The 23,321-nt window shown below is 39.7% G+C and overlaps 1 protein-coding gene across 7 annotated transcripts in view; it reads left to right on the top strand.

Moving 5' to 3' along the window:
* VRK1 (VRK serine/threonine kinase 1) overlaps positions 1 to 14,010 on the top strand; it is a 41,154-nt gene extending 27,144 nt beyond the window's left edge. For 3 of the 7 annotated variants that reach the window (XM_070752673.1, XM_070752681.1, XM_070752691.1), the window contains exons 11-14: positions 1,732 to 1,904; positions 7,968 to 8,079; positions 8,364 to 8,463; positions 13,606 to 14,010. In XM_070752673.1, coding sequence (XP_070608774.1) covers positions 1,732 to 1,904; positions 7,968 to 8,079; positions 8,364 to 8,463; positions 13,606 to 13,891 — 671 coding nt within the window. In that variant the 3' untranslated portion in view covers positions 13,892 to 14,010. Of the gene's footprint in view, positions 1 to 1,731; positions 1,905 to 7,967; positions 8,080 to 8,363; positions 8,464 to 8,556; positions 8,669 to 13,605 lie in introns of those variants that run through there. The other 4 variants (XM_070752720.1, XM_070752711.1, XM_070752731.1 and 1 more) reach the window with 2 other exon arrangements.
* The last annotated feature ends 9,311 nt before the right edge of the window (positions 14,011 to 23,321 follow it).

The following is a 23,321-nucleotide window of genomic DNA, read 5'->3' as shown; positions in this document are numbered from 1 at the left end:
AAAAAGTCCTAATTTCAATTTACAGGAAGAATTTTAAAAAGTCTAATATTTATATATGATACAACAGCAACCTGGAAACAGACTTTTTCTCTCCTCCCTCACCATATATTTTATTTGAGGTTTCAGAGAAAGCTGAAAGAAAAAGCAACACATTTTGCTAACAATATCTGTTTCACCAGCACTCTGTCGCTGTTGTGGTGTATATGTTTGCAGTTTTCTTATTGCATAGAAAAGAGGTATAAATGAAACTATATCTCATGAAATTGAGTATACCGTATTTTTCAGAGTATAAGATGCACCAGAGTATAAGATGCACCTAGATTTTAGAAGTGGAAAATAAGGAAAAAAGTAGTCTGAACCAAATGATATAGTAATATATTATTTAATAAAATGCCAGTTTTAAAAACATGTATACATTTTACAACCATGTACACTTTTTACAAACTTCAAACTTGACAGCTTAAGACTTGTGGATTTCAACTCCCAGAATTCCTCCTCCAGTTATGCTAGCTCAATTGAGTTCCACAAGTCTAAAACTGCCAAGTTTGAATACCCTTGCACACCTAATCCCTAATCCAGAGGTCTTCAAACTTGCCAGCTTTAAGACTAGTAGACTTCAACTCTCAGAATTCCTCCTCCAATCATGCTAAATGAGGTAATTAGAAGGCAAAAACAGCCCCATTATTTCCTGTTTTTTGCAGAAAATGGGTGGGCAATGGGTCTGGGAAGCCTGCAGCGAGCTCCTGGGTACTGGGGGAAGGCAAAAATGCCTCAATTTTTATGGAAAATTGGCAAAAATGGCCCATTTTCGCAAAAAAATGGACCACTTTTGCCTTTCTGCAGCAACCAGGAGCTCTCTGCAGGCTTCCCAACCCTCTGTCCAAAAATGGAACAAAGGGCTGGGGCTTCGGGACAGCAAAAAAATGGTTGTACTCGGTGTATAAGATGCACCAACATTTTCACCCTCTTGGGGGATTGGGGAAGGTGTGTCTTATACTCAAAAAAAATACAATAGTTTGTTTGCTACGAAATCTTTTTCTTTTCAGAAAGATCATTAAAAAAAGTCTGACTATTATAAATTTCCCTGTTCAAGTCTATTTGCTGATCTTGTTTATTCTTAAAAGCACATTACCATTAAACATAGTTCTTTTTCAAGGCTTACTGTGGTTATTTACAATGATTACATTTTCAAATGTTTTCAAAAGATAAAGAAATTATTAAAAGGGGGATCTGTTTATCTGCACTGTTACATCAGATTCTCCAACATATTTATGCCTCTAAACAAGTTCATGTTAAGTGTACTATGAAATTTGATATTATTTATGTGAAATTTCAATATTCCTTAATAAAATGAATCTAGAAAGATTAAATGACTATCTCAGGTGTCTTTAGAGCCTGATAAATGTGGAAGATGATGTCCTTCTTCATTTGATAAATCTCAAGAGGGGTTTTTTTTTTAAGATGTGAAATTGTCAGGAAAGTTTTCCTTTTCTTCTGTGATATTTATCTGGATCTGGCTAATATACTGATTATCCCATGCAGAATTTTATATTTTCTATAGATTCTGTCTCCAGAAACAAAATAGTTCCTGTAAGCAGAGAAGAAAACATTTTTCTTACCATATTGGATAGTAGCTATGTCTGTATAGTAGTATCTCAGTTTTATACCTTATCACTATATTGCTACCTGAAATGTAATTAACTTATTGGGACTTTCTATTGCTTTCTTTAGATGAAATAGCTAGGTATATGGAAAAAGTGATGACTCTCTCCTACACTGACAAACCACCATATCAGGAATTACAAGAAATACTGCTTCAAGGTCTGCAAGATATTGGTCACAAAGATGATGGCATACTCGATTTTGAAGTTTCATTGAATGGCGATGTTCCAGAAACGCCTAAGGTCTTCTTAATTCAGATCTATATTTAATGTATCTTGTTTTCAGTTGAAATAAGGGCAAATGCTTTTTATAAATGGTTAAATTCAGACAGAAAAGGGAAAGAAAAATTGTGTGCATGAGATTTGACTGGGCCATGGGCTTATTTAAATTTCCTTTAGCTATCTGCAATTCAAAAAAATAGTTCAAGTATGGTTGAGAGTTGCACATACCTTTGAGGTGGTTCTTTGGTTCAAATGTTTTTAAAATTGGGGAGAACTCCCTGCCAAATCAAAAATTGCTTTTGAAATCCTACTCAGCATGAATACTGGGTGGCAAAAACACTTGCCACAAAATTATAAAAACAGCATAGTACATTGTATGGAGTGCTTAATTGTGTGCGTAACCACTGGTTAATTATTGAGAAAAAAAAATTACAACAAAATCTTGAAATGAGTCATCATCCCCAATTGCATTCAGACTAAGCTTTCAAAGGATTTGACAGGGATTCCTGTTCAAGTTATCCATGCATTTTGTGTTCAAACATATTATCCATTTATTGGATGCCAGGATTAATGGATCACCCCAATTATTTAATATATTCTCTAAGGGCAGTGATAATTATTTCATTTCATTGGATTTGTATGCCGCCCCTCTCCGCAGACTTGGGGCGGCTAACAACAGTAATAAAAAACAATGTGTGACAATCCAATACTGAAAAACTAAAAGCCCTTATTTTAAAAACCAATCATACATACAACGTACCATACATAAATTGTGGAAGCCGAGGGGGAAAGAATTATATAACTATGATTTGGAGTTTGTAAGTATCAGGCATTTTTCCATTGAAATTTTCTTTATGTAATGTCTTTGGCCACATCAGAGAAAAAAATACTGCTGCACATTTAATGTAGGTCATTCTTTTTAAAAGGAAAGGATTATCAACAGTGATTTAAGTTTAGTTTCATCATATATCTCTGTCTTTATCTCTCATGCTGATTGCTAATATGTGACCAATTTATGTGAAACCAAGACTTGTTTTTATTCATAAAGAGGGAAATTTATAGTAAATATATTAACACAGATGTTAAATGATATTTATTATTTGGAATGAAAAAAGACTTGTAAACTCACTAAGCAGTTTCCCTATTAACAGTGTTTTTAATGATATAGATGGTTGACGTCTCTGAAACCTCAAATAAGTTAGGAAATTGGCATGGCAAGATATAGCTATAAAGTGATGGTAGTTTTGCTAATGGCTGCTCAGTTATTTTTCATTAATTGCTTAATCCAAGCCATAGTCAAGATCAACATCATAAAAAATACACTACAGGGTCCCACCATAGGATTTACAGGGAATGGGTTGCTTAGACTAAGACTGCCCAAATAGCATTGCTTCTAATATAGCCATTTCCAGATGAAAGAGCTGAATATCTCCACTTGAAGATATCTGTCACAAATGAACAGGTGGTCCTTGATTTATGACCGCAATTGTAATTGCATTGCTTAGCAAAAGCAATCCCAGCTCCACATTGCTGTTATTAACTGAATCCCACTGATTATGTGACGACCTACACAATCCAAACTCTGAGGTCCTCGGGCTGCTTGTCACATTGCAGTTCAGTGGCTTGTTCATGTGCCACAGCTATGGGACTACAAGAGGCCCCTGAGGTGCAGTGTGAAGCCAAGTCCCAATCACAGTCACCTTGCTACCTGGCATTCTGAGGGTCCTGTTGCTCTGTCCAAAATGATCTCCATCTTCCTTTTTCTGATGCTGGCAAAATATTCCCAGTCTGACCCTTTATGACACAGCTGCTGGCAACACGAGGCCATCCCATCCTCCCCTAGTCCCGTAAGGAAATCGCCAAGGCCCTCAACAGTCAGGATTCAGGCCCGGCTACAGCACGGAAACTTATTTATTTATTTTTATTTATTTATTCAATTTTTATGCCGCCCTTCTCCTTAGACTCAGGGTGGCTTACAACATGTTAGCAATAGCACTTTTTAACTGAGCCAGCATATTGCCCCCACAATCCGGGTCCTCATTTTACCCACCTTGGAAGGATGGAAGGCTGAGTCAACCTTGAGCCGGTGATGAGATTTGAATTGCTGACCTACAGATCTACAGTCAGCTTCAGTGGCCTGCAGAACAGCACTCTACCTGCTGCGCCACCCGGCTCATTTTGCTTTGGTCGCGCTGATGGATGATCTCTGGTGGGCCCGGGCAGGGGTTTGTTCTCTGTCCTGGTGCTTCTTGACCTCTCAGCGGCTTTCGATACCATCAACCATGGTATCCTTCTGCGCCGGCTGGAGGGGTTGGGAGTGGGAGGCACTATTCTTCAGTGGTTCTCCTCCTACCTCTCCGGTCGGTCGCAGTCGGTGTTGGTGGGAGATCAGAGGTCGACCTTTAGGTCTCTCCCTTGTGGGGTGCCTCAGGGATTGGTCCTCTCCCCTCTGCTATTTAATATCTACATGGAATCGCTGGGTGAGATCATCCAGAGGCATGGGGTGAGGTATCATCAGTATGCTGATGATACCCAATTATACATCTCCACCCCATATCCAGTCAGCGAAGCGGTGGAAGTGATGTGCCAGTGCCTGGAGGCTGTTGGGGTCTGGATGGGTGTCAACAAGTTCAAACTCAATCCCGACAAGACGGAGTGGCTGTGGGTTTTGCCTCCCAAGGACAATTCCATCTGTCCGTCCATTACCCTGGGGGGGGGATTATTGCCCCTCTCAGAGAGGGTCCGCAACTTGGGCTTCCTCCTCGATCCACAGTTGACATTGGAACCTCATCTTTTGGCTATGGCGAGGAGGCATTTGCACAGGTTCACCTGGTGCACCAGTTGCGGCCCTATTTGGACAGGGAGTCATTGCTCACAGTCGCTCATGTCCTCATCACATCGAGGTTCGATTACTGCAACGCTCTCTACGTGGGGCTACCTTTGAAAAGGGTTCGGAAACTTCAGATCGTGCAGAATGCGGCCGCAAGAGCTATTGTGGGGTTACCTAGGTTCGCCCACGTCTCTCCAACACTCCGTGGCTTGCATTGGCTACCGATCAGTTTCCGGTCACAATTCAAAGTTTTGGTAATGACCTATAAAGCCCTACATGGCATCAGACCAGAATACCTCCTGGACCGTCTGCTACCGCATGAATCCCAGCGGCCAATAAAATCCCACAAAGTTGGCCTTCTCCGGGTCCCGTTGACTAAACAATGTCATCTGGCGGGCCCCAGGGAAAGAGCCATCTCTCTGGCGGCCCCGGCCTTCTGGAATCAACTCCCCCCAGCGATCTGAATTGCCCCCACCCTCCTTGTTTTTCGTAAATTGCTTAAGACCCACCTATATCGTCAGGCATGGTGGAATTGAGACAGGCTTATATAGTTTTATGTATGTGTTGTATTGTGTATTGTGTTGTATGGTTTTTAAATGACGGGTTTTTAGATGCCTTCTTTAAAATATTAGATTTGTTACATTGTACATTGTTTTTATTATTGTTGTGAGCCGCCCTGAGTCTGCGGAGAGGGGCAGCATACAAATCTAATAAATTAAATTAAAGCCTTATGTGGCCAATGAGAACAAGATGGCAAAAGGCAGCTAGGGTAGCAGAGGATGCGGGATGCAGGGGGCCAAAGAGCAGAGATGGGGGAGAGATAGGCAGGTGGGGGAGTTGAAGCACCACAGTGTAAGCATGGCAGGCTGCCAAGTGCCTGAATTTCAATCATGTGACCACAGGGGCACTGTAACAACCATAACTTTGGGGACCAGTTCTTAGTCCCTGCGTTCAGCTTTGCTATAATTTTGAACAGTCTCCCCCATCCCCCAAAATGAGTTCCTGTAGAACATTGTTTTTCACTAGTATACAGCTGCATACCTGCTAGGGAACAAACTCCAGTAACAACATACTTTTGATTACACATAGAACTGCACAGTACATTTTTCAATTTCAATATTGGCTAGGAATAGATTCCAAGTTGAACATCAAAACTGCATTCTGTTGGGGACATATGATGATGCCATATCATAATGGCTAGTAAATTGAGAAATCGTAGAAACAGTTGCTGCCCAGCTAATTGAAATTGGTTACAGAGGGAATTATTCATCTTCTCTATTGTGCATTTTAAGTGATTCTGGTTCTGGGATTTATTAATGAGAAAGCATTCCCTACTAGGCTTAAATTGAATTCACTTTCATATGAAATTGATGATGTTACTGTAACATTTACATTTGTTCAGTTGACTTCTGCCAAAAGAGAAGTTTCCTTCATTTTCATGCAGTGAAAATATCCATTATTGAGCTTGTAAACTACTCAAGTCATGGAATATGCTTAGTGATGAGCCCATTGATGACATTTGATAATAGCTAAAAACATTTGAATTGAAATAAATATGAATTAATAATTCATACTTCACTGTGCACTCTGAATCAGGCTCTAGTGTTGTCTTTGTCAGGATACAATACCTGACTTTCCTTGCTAGCTAGCTGGCTTTAATCAAGATTAAGAATGTGCTTTTAGAAGCTGGGAAACTATTTTAGTGTGTGGAAAGTATTGAGCAGCTGCTTTAACAGTAAGTCTTTTAAAAAAGCACCGTTCTAATTAGACAGAACGGATGCATTTATTATCTTGTATATAAAAGCAATACAATGGTGAACTATTCGTTCTTAATTTTGGTTAGAATGAGAAAAAATATTGGTGTTTATTCCTGCCTAATGCATCACAAACCTGCTGACATGCTAACCTTGGAGTTTGGTTTGATGTTAATCAGGCCTATACACCGGCAAGAAAGATGTACCTAATGCACTCCATCAGTGCCGTTTGCATATGGAAGTTCTCCCAGGGGAGCTGCCTTGTGCCAGCTGAGGGTTACCTGCCCACTGCAGTTATTGTATGTAATTATCGAACCAATCTGTTCAGCCCAGCAGGGTTTAGATGGTAATCATGAAGCAACACTTTAGAAAGATGTAATGCACTCTCCCCTTTTCTCATTGGCTATATAATCTTGTAGCCACTTGAGCTATTTCACTCTGGATATACTTTGATCAAAGTTCCCAAAAAGGTGAGTGGAAGTTTAATAGTAATATTTATACTGATAGGCTAAGAACATTGGAAAATGTTTTGGCTTGTTAGCATTCATAATAAAATGGAATAAATATATACACAGTTCCAGTTTGGTTTGAAACATATTGTCCTTTTATAAGGGGTCTAACCTGATGCATTTCTGGTTGAGAAGCAGTTCTCGTTGTGGAGGGTAAAGGAACAAAACGTTTTAACCAAATAAGTCTGAAAGCTTTTAGAAATCACTTCTACGATAAAAAATGAATTCCAGGAAGAGCCAGAATTTTATTTATTTATGTTCTTTTCTAATTGGAATGCTTTCAAAATATTAAAAACCAGTATGGAAGGGAGGCTGGTAATGGTGGCTGCTTGAAATTCAACTTTTGGGGTTCACTGGCTGTAGCTTAAATTTTGGCCTTAAATAATGAATGAATGTTTCCAATTTGTGTGATTTTTTTACATGATCTAAAATTCTACACTAATTATATAGTAATCAGTATTTCAAAATAGTACTGGAATATGTATTTTTCATTGTTTTAGCACTATATTTCAATATTCTGAAAATATGAAATATAGTCATCTAAATTCTTACAGAAATGTCTAAAACCTGAATTTCTTAGCAGAGAAGTGTCTGCCATTTGTACAAGACAAGACAATCACTTCAAATAAAATTTCAGTATAAAGGGAGCTGCTCAGGCAGTGCAAAAAGCAAATTTTGTATGTATAAGAAGTATTGTTGTATGGAAGGCCCACATTCAATACGCTGTTGTAATTGTACTTGATTACCGTAAACCACACTCATGTTGCTGAATTGACTAAAATAGGTTTGTGCAGGAACTTGTACAAAATAAGAATTAAAAATCATAGCATGATTTCTAAGATAACATGCTTTTCTGTTAAAAGCTTTTTGAATTAATTACTTAGAGGATAGGAAAATTTGATAGACAAATATGGTTAGCAATTTTATATATGGCATTATCATTTGTTTAACTTGCCTGTGTGCACTTTTTCTGTTTTGATTTGGACAATAGAGAAAAAGAAAATTAGTTGCTGCATCAGGGACCGCTACTGCTGATGAGGACAATGCTGAAATAGCTGTTGACGGTGTGAAAAATACTAGGAAAAAAAAGCCTGCATCACCGAGTAAGTCAAACGTATTTGTCACTGATCTATCACTGCAGAAAAATTCAAAGTTGTTTAAATTCTACAATAAATGTTAACTATTTTGTTGGATAACCTGGAAAAAGAAAGATTGTCAGTTATCTGCCAGTAGCAAATATGAAATATATTTATTACTCATCATATAAAACTGATGACAGTTAGTTGATGAAAGTTGTTGGCGGTGGCTCCCTACCTCTTTTCCCACTATTTATTTTCCTCTCTGTTTTCATTTTTATCCTCACCTATCTTGTCCAATTCACTGTCAGGAAGTGCTGACTCCCCACAACCAATTCATCACAGCAGGTTGCAGCCAGAGGCTACCAGCAGTAGCAGCAGCAGCAACAGCAGCAGCAGTCACTTGCAACAGTGAGTGCAGTTACTTTAAGAAAAGGGAGTTATGCAGATAGACTATAAAATCTTGGTAGTATTTTGGCATAATCTGTAGTTTATGACCAGCAGATGCACATCAGCAGGACGACTGAAAGGAAAGCTTGCCAATTCCTTTAGCAGGAAATGCCAGAAATTAGTTTGGACCTCACACATTCACTGCCTGTGAGTTATAGCCCTTCTCTAAAAGGCACTGTGGCAGATGGTATCATTTCCGAGTTAGGACTGTGCAAAGCATCAAAGGATTGCTTCCCTTCGAAAGAAAACCTCAATCAAGGCGCACTTTTGAGGCAGTTCTGTGAAATGTAGTGGCACCTGGTAAACATCAAAACAATCACTTCAAAGACTTGCAACAGTTTTCATGCCCAGAAGACACTTGGATTCGCGGTTCCCACCCACCTCAATGTTTCTATTAAAAATGTTAAAGCAGAGCATCCTGCTTTCTTGAGTTAAAGCTTGTCTTGAATTATATTCCTCCTTTGATCTAACTGAGTATGCTCCACAAAATGAAGCTGTGTTGCTTTGGATAGCAAACGTTATTGGCATTCTTTTCTTTATTTGCTTAAAACATTTATAGCCAACCTATTATTCAGTGCATCTTGTGGTAAGCTACAATTTATAAGAAAGTAAGGAAAAATAGTACACCAAGTTAAATACAGCCAAGGTAAGACACAGTTACAACAATCAAGACAAAGATGCAGCTAATGGTCAGAAGGCTTAAACAGACTGTAACAGTAATGACAACTCATATTGAAAGACACAAAAATGTTAGCACAAGCCTGACCTCAAAGGAAATGGCATTACATCCCACTAGTCACATATTACTATGGCTCATCCGGGTCTTAACATTTGAGCATTTTGATACTGGGAGATACGTTCTTTCAAGTATCTGTGCTTGACACTTAAAGCAGCAGTCCCCAATGTTTCTGGTTTTGCAGACCACTGGCGGCATTGGGGGAGAAGAGGGGATGGTTCTGTGCTCCATGAGTTCACACGTCACTTGCGCGGCCTGATTCTGAATGGGATGCAGCCTGCCATCAGTTTGTGACCCAGGGCATGGGGACCCCTGACTTAAATCCCTTGAATATCATTACAAGTGGTCATCACTTAACAAAATTTGTTCAGTAACCATTTATAGTAGTAGTGCTGAATGACTGGTATGTAAGACCAGTCCCTAAAGGTATGGCTGTTGTAATATCACCACCCCCATGATGAGGTGGTCAAAATTTGGGTTCTTGACAGCCCACCTGCAGTTGCAATTACAATTACTGGACAGATGTTCCCCCTACTCTGGTTCTTCTTTTCTGCCCTTCTGATCACCAGGAACAACACTGTTTACTAGGCCTGCCGGTTTATGTTCTGTCTCTGCTGACCATTGCTGTGTTTTTCTTCCTGCTGCTGCTGCATTCAGTCTGGCCAGGCCCTATCGCTGCCATCTTTAACTAAATCCCACTCAATTGCTAGATAGGACCGACTTCCATCCAAACCATTTCCAGCTTGATTTCTCTCAACCCTGAGCCTCAGTAAGATAAGGTACTGCCTTTTCCAACCCAACCTTTCCAGCCGGGAGGAGGGAAGAGAGGTGGTGGTTCTCTTGTTCGCTGCTAAGGAGAGTCCAAACAATGGGATAAATTTCGGTCGGTTATCTATGGTTACCACCATACAGGCATCTCAGCGGGAATCTATTTGATGCATCTGCAACACTACATGGTTGACCTATTACGCCATTTTCCTCCAATCTTACTTTGATCCACTGCCTCCATCGATTCCTCAGCTATTGTCCTTACAAAGGATAGTCGAGGCCTATTCCGGCCCAGATAACTGCGCATTCTACCCACAGTGCTTCCACCTCGGCAGTCTGGGCCTTTTAGACCTCCATTGAGGAAATTTGTAGAGTTTCCATGTGCTCTATGCCATTGCCGTTCGTTAAGAACTGTAAACTGGACTTGTTTGTCTTGGCTGAGGCAGCATTTGATAGGAAGATATTTCAGTAGGTAGATCGGCTTTCTCCCATTGCTTGGACTCTCCTTAGCAGTACACAGCAGTAGTGCCATTGGCTTACATGAATGGTCTTTGCTGTGGGCTGCATGGAGAGTCCAAACCAACCCTGGATTTGCGGTCCAAGGTCCAATGGGAGTTTTTCCTCCACATTTCCTCCTTTTTTTGTGACTCTAGTAATCTTTGTTTTGAAACTGGCAACTTAGGACCAGTGGAACAGAGAGGGCATGCTTCAATCTAAAAATAACTCAGTGTCTTGACAACCAACCAAAGTTTATCCCGTTGCTTTGGACTCTCCATGCAGCACACAGAAGACAGTTCAGGTGAGCCAACGGCACTTCTGAGTGAGTGGTAGGTTTGCATATGAACGCTTGTGCAAGTGGGGCTGCACGTGCTGCAGTACAACAAATTGATTCCCATATTAGGTGGACAGTTTAGTTATTTTAGGTTAAGCTTTATGTAATTTCTAAAGAATATACCAGCTGTTCTGCACTAGTATAGCTAAGCTGCATACATGCTTTTTCAGGGAGAGTATAACCTTATTCAGAAACAGCAGATTCCTGCTCCTAGTCAATTTACAATGTCTCATTCTTAACATCTTCAGTTTATTGGCAATCATCTGGCTCAAATGGATTCAATGAGTTGTTGCATAAAAATGTTGAACAACAAGGATGATTGAATGGATCCCTGTGGAATCTCAGAGCTCAGCAGACATGAGACCAAGTAGAAACTCCTGAAAGCCATCCTCAAGTTGATCATTGATATGAGTGCAACCAGTGAAGAAAAGTGCCACCTTCTTCAATCCAAGAGAGTCAGTTTAGCAGTCAGATCCACCATATTTGTGTGGTTAAGTTATCATTCTAAAATACTTTCCAATGTAGGTTCTCTTTAGGAGTTATAACATTGTTTCTTTGAACAGATGGAAATTTCCTCTGGTGTAATGAGAAATTTATCACTCTCTAGTTATGCACCTCAGCAGTCCCCTTTTGTTTGATCTTAATAGTCAACCTTGGACAATATATTATCAAAGCATTATTACATCCCCAAAACCTATAAAAATGAACTGTCTAATGCTTTAGTCACAAGGTATACAAAAACTGTAAAGATGTTATTTGGACTGGATTCTAACGTAGGACTCCGATTATGGTCTGGAATTACATGTGAAACTCATAGCAGGCAGTATTTATTTATTTATTTATTTATTTATTTATTTATTTATTTATTTTGTATGCCGCCCCTCTCCGTGAACTCGGGGCGGCTAACAACAGTGGTAAAAACAACATTTGACAATCCAATACTAAAAACAGCTAAAAACCCTTGTTATAAAACCAATCATACATACAAACATACCATGCATAAATTATAGAAGCCTAGGGGGAAAGAATATCTCAGTTCCCCCATGCCTGACGGCAGAGGTGGGTTTTAAGGAGCTTACGAAAGGCAAGGAGGATGGGGGCTATTCTAATCTCTGGGGAGAATTGGTTCCAGAGGGCCGGGGCCGCCACAGAGAAGGCTCTTCCCCTGGGTCCCGCCAAACGGCATTGTTTAGTTGACGGGACCTGGAGAAGGCCCACTCTGTGGGACCTAACTGGTCGCTGGGATTCGTGTGGCAGAAGTATGAAAGGCCTGGGAATTTTAGTGATATTAAAGTAACTTAAATATTGAGATAACACAACTATTATTGAAGTGCATTATGGTTAAAATCAGATTTAAGAAGAATCTCTCTTAGCTGCAAGTAAAATGTATGTTTTTCTGTTTTTATCCCACTAATAACATATATGGACAAGTACACACATCTGATTAGATGCAAAGTTCACTTAAGGATAGAGAGCTAAACTGAAGTATTTCAACATTGCTTCAGAATGGATTATATTTTTTTCAGTAAGTGTTATCTTCCCCTCAATTTCAAGGCTGGTAGTTTATGTGGATGCATGGGAAGCACACATTTGTTGTGGCTACAAACAAATGTTCCCTATGCTTCCATTTGAGCACTCAAACTGAAAGCACAGCTGTTTACTTCATTTTCCACATCAGTTGCTGGAGCAAGACTTAAAACTTGAGTATAAACAACGTAAGTCAGAACAAGCAACTTTACTATTGCTACTGTCTTCAAAATCATTTTTTCCTTCTTGACATTTTTTTGTGCCTTCAGGAAATTTATTTTGCTGGAGTCAGAGAAAGTTGGCTAGATATTTACTCTATATGGGTTGCCAGTTCTTGTTCCAATCAAATATTCAATTCAATTCAATATGTTTATATTTTTGATTGCTAGCCATACCAAATAAGTTAAAACCTACCTAAAAGTAACCATGGTTTAATAATATACATTATAATGTGCAAAAATCAGTAAGAATATTAACACTTTATCATAGCAGATAAAATGGAAAAATATTGGAAACTTTTAATAAAATCATCTGTTTAGCAGCAGCCTGTGCAAATCTTGCTAGCCTCCTTAGTGATAGCTCCTTGTCTAAATTCATTAAATATTCAATTTGATGTGACTCGGGCCAAAATGATGATTTTTTTTAATCAAAAGGAATTCCAAAATTTTTTTGCATGCTGAAGCAGAAATAGTACTTACAATAAATATTGTGTAAAATCTTGTATAATTTCCTAGGAACGTGGGCAGAAGCACATATATTAAGAAATTTGCCCTCTCTAATTGATGATGCCTTTTGCTGGAACTCTACACTTATCAGTGTCTCTCAGGAAGATGGCATTGTAAAACACACCAAATAATATTTATATTTGGTTTTAATTTTATTAAGTTTATACCCATAAGCAATTTTATTTTGTAATAGTTTCAGCAAATCTCTTTAGGCAAAGCCCAGGTTTAATTTTTTCATTTGTGTTTCTTAAATTTAAAAATAATTTTGAAAAAAATCCAAAGTATTTATGTATCAGATACGAATAAACTAATTGGTACAAGAAGGAATGGAGAAATTCATATGCATCAATGAAATATAATTTGTGTAGCTAGGGATACCATTTTTAGAGTTACTAATATCCTCAATTTCATGTGGATTGTAAAGTATTAGTAAATAAAAAGTATTTGATTAAATTCAGAATTTCTGTGAACTGTCTTTTTAATAATGAAATTGTCTTTATTCATAACAACTATAGAGATTGGAGCCACCAAACCCAAATTACAGAAGATCTCACCCAAACCCAAGACAAACTTGAAACCAAGAAAGAGAGTTCAGAAGTTAAAAAGCCCAGAATGAGCTTCCTACTTGCACTGAGTAGCAGTTCTTGGTTTTTTTCTTTTCTTTTAATTTTACCTTATTACAGTAGCCCTTGGCTTTTTCCTCTTTTGTATCTTTGTTTAAACATACATCTAAACTTGCCATGTAGTACTAGCTTGAAAAAGGTTTTAAATATTACACATAGAATGTATGGCTTAATATGACTTTACAAAAGTTTCAGAGTGTTTTGGCATTTCTTTGCACATTCTTGCATTCAGCTATTTTGTACAAACTTGAATAAAAAGGAAATAATGTCTGTGTAAAATAAACTTTGAAAATTTAATTATAAGTTGTTGGTCGCATATGTGTATGTATCTGGATCAAACCTACTGTAAACTTACAATTTTATCATCAAAAAAGGTAATAAAAAGGAACCACCAGACTTTAAAAAATCATATGGAAGCAGAGGAACAGGAAGAATGTACTGTTAGTTCAAAGTTACATTATTGTAGCTTAACTGGAACAGGACATCAATTTTCCCAGTGTTTCCTTGAATATGTGAGATTTGAGCGGGTTGGTAGAAGAGAAATAGTGGTACTTCTAAACATATGGATTAGCAAGGGACAGATCTCTAAATCATTTCAAGGAACAGAAGACCGCTTGATGGGAAGAATATATTACAACTGGATGAGTGGAAATCATAAGAAAGGGAATGTTAGGATAGAAGATAGATCCAGGCAGGATTTTGAAGATAAAGACCAGGAAGCTTATCTATCTGCAGAGAAGCTTCAAGAACAAACAAGTACCAGTATGTTTCCTAGGAGCTATGATGCTAAAGAAGCAAGGAGAGAATAGGAAAGCATTTGACAATGTTAAAAATATTGCAATAACCTGCGTTTTTGAGGGTGGGGTAGAGAAGGGGTGGCAGCTCTTGGGAGTCCTGATTTGAATGCAAAGTCCCTTACACAAAGAAAGTAAGCTTCCCTTATAGCCTGCATTTACTGCTCTTGATGACTCCAGTTGTGTGTAAATATTAGAAAACAGCAGGGTCCTGCATTCCAAGAATTACTTGAGCACTGCCATGAAGACGAGAGTCCTTACCGGTATTGTAGTCATATTCCCAAGCTCTCCTGCTGTTTCTAATCTGTGCACGCAGCCATGAAAAAACCGGACTGACATTTACAGACACAGCAGGGAGACACTTGAGTCAGGGAATATTAAAGACAACGCCACATACTTGGGATTTTTTTTCCTCTTGTCCCTTTTCATAGTGGTCACCATACATAAGACATTTTCACGGGAGAGCTAGTTTGCTCTTCAACTGATGGTGTAATGAGAGTATTGATAATAAATCGTTCAACAGTTCTTTTAGTGGCAAGCGTTCAGCAAATCCTTGTTTACTTTCCTACCCTCTAATCTAAAATATCTGCAGGGAGAATCCAATTTAATTGTAAGCATAGCTTAGTTTATTTTTTTTAACCATGTGCAAACCTGCTTTCCTTATAATTGTATTTATTTGTATTCTTAATGATTATTAACACATAAGTATAGCTATATGGCATCATACAAACAATAATTTTGCACATATACAGACTACACATAATTCAGTATTTGTATTTGTAAATTCATATTCAGTTTGCTACGCTAAAATTCAAGTTTGAGCTGTCAGATTTGACATGCCATTCATACCATTAATACAATTAGAACTGGTGGAGGGTGGGTGGTGAGGGAGAAGGGTGTGTATTGTCTGGTTGACTTCTCAGTTAAAAGTTTTATCTCCTCTTGAGAATAAGACTAGACAGACTGTCATTTGCTATTACTTACTCTGCTTAGCATTATCACCAGAGCTCTCTCTCTCTTCCTCTTATTTTTTGTAATTAGCTAAGTTGGCTCTTAAATTTTAATAGCCAATTGAAGCTACGTTTTAGCCAAGTTCTATATCTAAATTGTATTCAGTCCATTAAGAAAGTTGGTTAAAAGGCTATTAAAGCAAAAAGCCAATATATGTTAGTTAGCAGTTATGTTTGCAACACTAGCAATGGCAGCCTTCAGTGGTGTTTTCAAAAGGAACGTGTTCCATGTTGCTTTTAAAATGTTCAAAGAATTACGAAACCAGGGCTGCAATTTTATCTATGTTCATTTAGCGAAAAGCCACTTTGAATATAAAATTGCATGTTAGTTTAGGAAATCCAATAACCGTACATGAGATCCTAGCTAAAACCAAAGTATTTCCTCTAGTTTATCCATGTAATCAAAACTATTAGCAAAACATGCAGAACGCCATCTAATGGCATTGTAATCTTGTGATTAGTTTAAAATTTTCTTGCTATTTGTATATGTATGGGTAGTGAATACCACTTCTAATTGAAGGCTTTAATAAAGGCACACACACATACCTCCTTGCCATTACCTTTGTGTTTGGATTTAGTTCAATGGGAAATAAAGTTGAACTATGTCTACTCACAGTCACTCATGCCCTTATCTCCTCGAGTTTTGACTACTGCAATGCTCTTTACTTGGGGCTACCTTTGAAGAGTGTTCGGAGACTGCAGGTAGTAGAGAACGCAGATGCGTGAGCAATCATGGACCTTCCGAGATATCTCCATGTCTCTACAGCTCTCTGTGCTGCACTGGTTGCCGATTCGTCTCCGAACACAATTCAAAGTGTTGGTTATGATGTATAAAGCCCTACATGGCATGGGACCAGATTACTTACGGGAACGTCTTCTGCCTCATACATCCCAGTGACCGGTCAGGTTCTACAGAGTCTGCCTTCTCCAGGTCCCGTCAGCCAGACAATGTCGCCTGGTAGGGCCTAGGGGAAGAATCTTCTCTGGCTGCTCCGGCCCTTTGGAACGAGCTTTCCCTAGAGATTCGTACTTCCCCCTGTCTCCCTGCCTTCTGCAAAGCTCTGAAGAACCACTGGCGTGGGGTCATTTAAACTTTGATATCTTGCCTTGCTTAATGAGTAAATGTAGGATGTATGACGTATGAATCTGTTTAGTTTTTAACTGGGTTTTTTTAGAATGCAATTTTATGTAGATTTCTAATATGTTGTAAGCTGCCTGAGTCTCTGGAGAAGGGCGGCATAGGAATGAATGAATGAATGAATGAAATTGTTCCACATATGGGTCTCACTTTTTTGACTGCTGTTCTGAAGCTCAATTCTTAAAAGAAGAGGAAATGGACTCTGTAGCTCTGAATGTCAAGCCTAATTACTCCAAGCTAAGTCAAGCAATATGAAGGACCAAAAATATGAAATATTTCTAAACAATGGTTCATTACAAATGGTTCATTAAGACAGAATGACTAATTCAATTATGTTGGCTAGGACAAATGCAGCTACTGGGAAAACAACACGATCTGTATGCACAATTTTTTTTAAAAAAATTGTAATGACTATGATGTTGCTTCCCATCAACTCTTAAAATTTAATAGGCCTGTTTTCTGTTAACATGCAATTCACTCTCTGTTTTATTCCTGGAATGTTGGAAATCTCCACATTGTGTTCTACACATGGCCAAATTACATCACATGTTCCCATCACTTTAAAATTGTACCAGTAAAAACGCACTTTGTAAAGTAGGTCACATAAGTCAACAGCTGAAATAAAATCATTGCAGATTAAGAGAAGACGGCAAATGACAAAACTGCAATTAACTAAATTTCCATTGCATTGCTTGCTGCTGGTGGTGGTAAGATAAGCATCATTTGAAATAGGCAGTATTCTGGCCTGATGTTAGCATATTGCTTAGTTGCTGCTTGTGCCACCAGTTGTGAAGTGCCAGGAATCATTTGGGAATGCCTATTCCTGATAGCTTTAAATTCTGCAATCAAGCTTTAAACTGTGCAGTTGGCTTCAAGTGTGATACAGTGATAGGAGTGATTCCCTGAGCTGCCAATAGATCTGAAAACTCCAGGGATTTCTCATTTGAATTAAAACTTCAGCTAGAGTTCATACATGATATATGAGGACTGGGGGAGTATGGGAACTGCAAATCTGAAATTGTTCCAAATCACCATTTTAAAATATAATTGGAAATACAAATTTTACAATTTCCAATCACCAATTTAACAGCTATACTGGCTGAGATTACTGGTAGGTGGATCATCTTAAATATCTGTAGGGCAATATGATCACCCTTGTATGATAGACAGCAGTTGAATCAAAGGTTAGAGATGGGTAAACTGCAAGAAGATACAGTAATTGTTCTTCATTGGGTATCTTGTGTAAAGATGAGAATCTCACAGCCTTTTAATAATAAATGAAAATTTCCAATAGCATCAATTGGATGGACAATGATGAGGAGCAACCTAGCAACTTAAACATTTAGTTCTGTATGCTGACAAAGTGTTATTAGACATTGGGAGAGTCTATTATTGGATCAACTGAAATGGATGGGATGATCCATACTCTTCTTTGGGCTCTCTCTCCATAGTGGGTGGAGCTATCATCCATGATAGGTTGACATCAGCCAATGAGGACTGAGTAGTAATTAGAAAAACCCATTTCTGTCTCTAAGGCCCATTTTTGACTCAGTCCTCAAACTGACAGAATGTGTAGCCAAGTTCTCCCATCTTGGATTACAGCTCCACTCCTCAGTTGGATAGTTAAAGGCTTTTTCATCTGATCTTACTGTGAGTCTTCCTCCTCCAGCGTGCTCTTCAAACATCTTGAGCCGCAGGGTAGGGACAACCCAGCAAAGGTTCCAGCTGCTTAGGCCATAGCCTTCAGCCACATGGTCCGGATCTCCAAGCAAAGAGGAGACTCCATTAATTTGACCCCAGGAGCCGTTGCTCCATTAATATCGTAGCGGCTTAGCTTGATGCAGCAATATTGGGCAAAGAGATTTTCCCGCTCCCGACATTACACTGAGAGGACTCACCGGAGTGACGGTTCTATGTTCAAATCGATCAGTGTCTTTCCTGCTTAGACTACCACCTGTCGCAACACTCGCATGCTCAAGCGAACAAGATGGCCACAGAGCCCGGAGCTCTAATTTGCTGTGTATGGCCATGGTATCAGTATCCTTTTGAAATACCATCAGTCGCACAAATATTCTTGCAACTCGCTGCTTCCCCTTCAATTAAGGAGCCTCTTCTATTGCTAACTGCAGTTGATCCGAGGACTTCCTGACAGTTGAGGGTCTTCCTTAGCTACAATTGCTGTGGCGTTTTAAGATCACCAACATCTAGCAACCTAATAGTTGTCTTCTGCCGGGATGCCATTTTCTTCACTAGAAAGCTTTGTGTCGGGTTTCCTGCCTTTTTCAGATCATCAGAATGGTGCCATAGCCTCGAAAGCCTCCAAATTGAGGCAGTGGAATAAATAAGCTTTGGAGGCCCCTCTTTCCCTGCCTGATCCCTGCCCCAGTGCTTAGGGGCATCACTTAAAGGATAGAGATCATCGGCATTCTAGTAAAGAGTATTCTGAAAAGCACAGGCCCTCCAAGGCTACAGAGCAGGATGAATCCCGCAGGGACAAATCACTGTAAAACCTCTGATAAAACACCTAGGACCACTTCTAACTCCAGGGCCTCTCCTCCTTCATCAGGCCAGCGATTCCCATTGATCTTAGATCCTATCTAGGGGCACTTTCAGGCTGAGAACCACAAAGACAACATCACCCTGGATGCCCCGGGACTCCCTCTGATGATTCAGATATCTGGGGACAGCCTGAGCCTTCCACCAGGAAGCGCCCTGCGGGACAGGCCCCAGCCGGGAATCCTTGAGTACTTAATGAATGTTTTTACTGTGGGGTTTTAAACTTTATATCTATTTTACTGTTGTTCGCCTGAGTCCGGGAGGAGAAGGGCGGCATACAAATGTGATAAAATTACAAAAATTACAAATTACCTCTTTAGAGTTGGGGGAAAGATTGAAGGCAAAAGGAGAAGGGGATGGCAGAGGATGAGATGGTTAGATAGTGTCAGTGATGCAATGAACATGAATTTAAGCAAACTGGGAAATAGTGGAGGACAGGAGGAGGGAACAGAATCCGGGGGGGGGGGTCACAAAAAGTCAGGCATAACTTAGTGATTGAACAACAACAAACCTTTTTAGAGATGTCTGCCAGGAGTTTTTCTTTTAAACCATTTTCTGATACCTCAATGAAACCCTGATTTTCTGATTAATACTTCTGATTTTCATAAATAGAATTGAAGTGAGGGGGGGAGGGTTTCCCCGAATCCTACACATTTCTATAAATGCAAAGCTCTAGTGATTTGATTGGTAAGACTTTGCAGTTTAATTCTGGCCATAGAGCAATCATGGGCTTCCCAAGGTATGCCCATGTTTCACCAACACTCCGCAGTCTGCATTGGTTGCCGATCAATTTCCGGTCACAATTCAAAGTGTTGGTTATGACCTATAAAGCCCTTCATGGCATCGGACCAGAATATCTCCGGGACTGCCTTCTGCCGCACGAATCCCAGCGACCGATTAGGTCCCACAGAGTGGGCCTTCTTCGGGTCCCGTCAACTAAACAATGTCGTTTGGCGGGTCCCAGGGGAAGAGCCTTCTCTGTGGCGGCCCCGACCCTCTGGAACCAGCTCCCCCCTGAGATTAGAACTGCCCCCACCCTCCTTGCCTTTCATAAACTCCTTAAAACCCACCTCTGTCGTCAGGCATGGGGGAACTGATATAATTTCCCCAGGCCTATATTGTTTATGTATGGTATGTTGTGTGCATGTTTTTTTAAATTATGGGTTTTTAGTTTTAATTATTAGATTTGTATTCTACATTGTCTTTTCTATTACTGTTGTGAGCCACCCCGAGTCTATGGAGAGGGGCGGCATACAAATTTAATAAATGAATGAATGAATGAATGAATAAATAAATAAATAAATAAATAAAATAAGTCCCATTGAATTAAATAAGAATTATTCTCAATTCCGTGAGCAGAAGCTTGCACACTAAAAACCATATTTATTCTAACCCCACTCTGGGGCTTTTGGAGTGCAGGTTAATCTAATTTGGGCATAAAAATACCTCAGTTCTGAGGCATTCTGGAAAACCTAGAAGATTGCATGCTGGAAAATGTTGCTACTAGAAATTTTGGGGTGCCATCTTGCAATTCAAAGAAACATTTTCATATTCCCTTCATAGTAGAGAAAAGTGTATGCGAGGGACATTGGAAATACTGATTTACTACAAATGGGATCCAAAGCAAGAACTATTCATGATGTGTGTGTGTGCGCGCACACACACACACACACACACACACACACACACACGTTATATAGTATAAATTCATGTTTAAATGGAAACAGAAATTGCTACCCTATGATATACTTTGGACAGAAAAATTCATTGTTACATTTCTGTATTTTCAGCCATTTGGTTTATTCTTCAATATTATCATGGTTCGGTAAGTTCATTTGTTTGGGCAAAAAGAAAATAAAAATATCCGCAAGATAACTCAGTGTATAAACTATAACCAACAATATTGAGCATAATAGCAGGTAAAGGCACAATGGGCTCTAGTTGTTTATACAAGTTAGGTTTCAAATGGAAAGTGCTTTGTTCATAATGCTAATAAAAGAGCTGCATTTCATTTTCTTTCTTTTTGAGAAATAAATATTATGCTACATTTCTTCAAATTGCAGGGGAAAAATTAGATTGCTGGCAAATAGCTTCCACTAGATGCAGCTGGAAAAGGAACAGCAATACCCTGCATTTCTAGATCTATCAACATTGAATGTAACCTCTGCAAGTGTATATTCGGTGCCGCTGGGCAGGAGGTAATCAAGCCGAATAATTGCTATGCATGGCAAAGTGTTCCATCTTTACCTTTCCATTGCTTTTCATGGCAGAGGAGGATAATGAAGTCGACCTTGTTGTCATTGGCCTGTCTTTTATTATGTGATTTCCCCCCTTAATCTTAAATATTGTTTTGTATGAAAACATGCTGTGTTGTGATGCAGAAGCAAATGCTGATGCACGTCATAGAAATCTGCAAGGTTCAAGAGTTTCTAGCATAAGGACAACAAGAGTTTTAGCTTTAACTAAACTACTTTGGGTTTTCCCCCCCAAACCCCAAAAACGTTAACCTTAGACTGTCTTCAGTTGACCTCCCCCTGTTTCTAAGAGATCTGTAAGGGACGTGCATAAGTGCACTATTGTACCTGCCTTCCCTGTCCTATTGCCCTCTTTTATCATTACTTTTTACCTACATTATGTTTATACAAACTACTACCCTGCATGTTTGACAAATAAAATAAATAATAAAATAAACTATAAAATAAATAAAATAAAATAAATAAACTAAACTAAAATAAACTAAAATAAACTAAAAATATAAAATAATAAACAAAACAAAATAAATAAAATAAAATAAAATAATAAATAAACCTGTGCCCTGTTGGGTCATCATTTCAGAGATACTTCTTTGCCTAAACAGAAAAGTAGAATAATCACCGGCTGGCAGAAAGCAGTGGGAACAGGAGTAACTTCTGACTTCCTGCCTGAATTCTCATTGAACTTCCTTCCTTCCTTCCTTCCTTCCTTCCTTCCTTCCTTCCTTCCTTCCTTCCTTCCTTCCTCCCTCCCTCCCTCCCTCCCTCCCTCCCTCCCTCCCTCCCCCCCTTCCCTCTGTGGGGACAGACAAGAGATTATTTGGCTAGGAAATTCATGAAATATACAGAATGAAGAGCAGCAGCAGCCAGTAGCATTGAAGCAGCCACAACAGCCTCAAATTTCATGGAGCATTTCCCCTTGGAAGCCATGTGTCCCAGATTTTGTATACATTGTATCCAAAGACGGGCTACAAGAATGGTGGAAGGTCTTAAGCATAAAACGTATCAGGAAAGACTTAATGAACTCAATCTGTATAGTCTGGAGCAGGGGTCCCCAACCACCGGGCCGCGGACCAGTACCGGGCCGCGGGGCATGTTGCACCGGTCCGTGGAGTCAGCAGCTGCCGGCCCTCATGCCGCCACCCCCTCTCTCCAGCGCTTCGCCTCCCGCCAGGCAAGAGGCCTCGGGAGGCAGGTTCTGCCGGCCACAGGACGATGGATGGGACAGAGGGGCGGGAAGGACCGAGAGGCTCAAGCCTCTTTTGGCTTCTGCCGCGGGGCGCTTTTGCGTTTTTGGCTGGGGGGAGGCAGGAGGGCCAGCCTGACCCCCTCTCTCCAGCGCTTAGTTCCCGCTGGGCAAGAGGGCTTGGGAGGCAGGTTCTGCCGGCCACAGGACGATGGCGGGAAAGAGGGGCGGGGAGGACCAGCACCCCCATGCTTAATCCCACCCCCAACCACGCCCCTTTCCGCCCCCACTGGGCCATAGAAAAATTGTCTTGCTGAAACTGGTCCCTGGTGGAAAAAACGTTGGGGACCACTGGTCTGGAGGACAGAAGGAAAAGGGGGGGACATGATCGATACATTTAAATATATTAAAGGGTTAAATAAGGTCCAGGAGGGAAGTGTTTTTAATAGGAAAGTGAACACAAGGACAAGGGGACACAATCTGAAGTTAGTTGGGGGAAAGATCAAAAGCAACATGAGAAAATATTATTTTACTGAAAGAGCAGTAGATCCTTGGAACAAACTTCCAGCAGACGTGGTAGATAAATCCACAGTAACTGAATTTAAACATGCCTGGGATAAACATATATCCATCCTAAGATAAAATACAGAAAATAGTATAAGGGCAGACTAC

The sequence above is a fragment of the Erythrolamprus reginae genome, chromosome 1 (genome assembly GCF_031021105.1).
Source record: "Erythrolamprus reginae isolate rEryReg1 chromosome 1, rEryReg1.hap1, whole genome shotgun sequence".
In the NCBI taxonomy this organism is placed as follows: Eukaryota; Metazoa; Chordata; class Lepidosauria; order Squamata; family Dipsadidae; genus Erythrolamprus; species Erythrolamprus reginae.
This window is presented reverse-complemented; position numbering and strand designations above follow the sequence as displayed.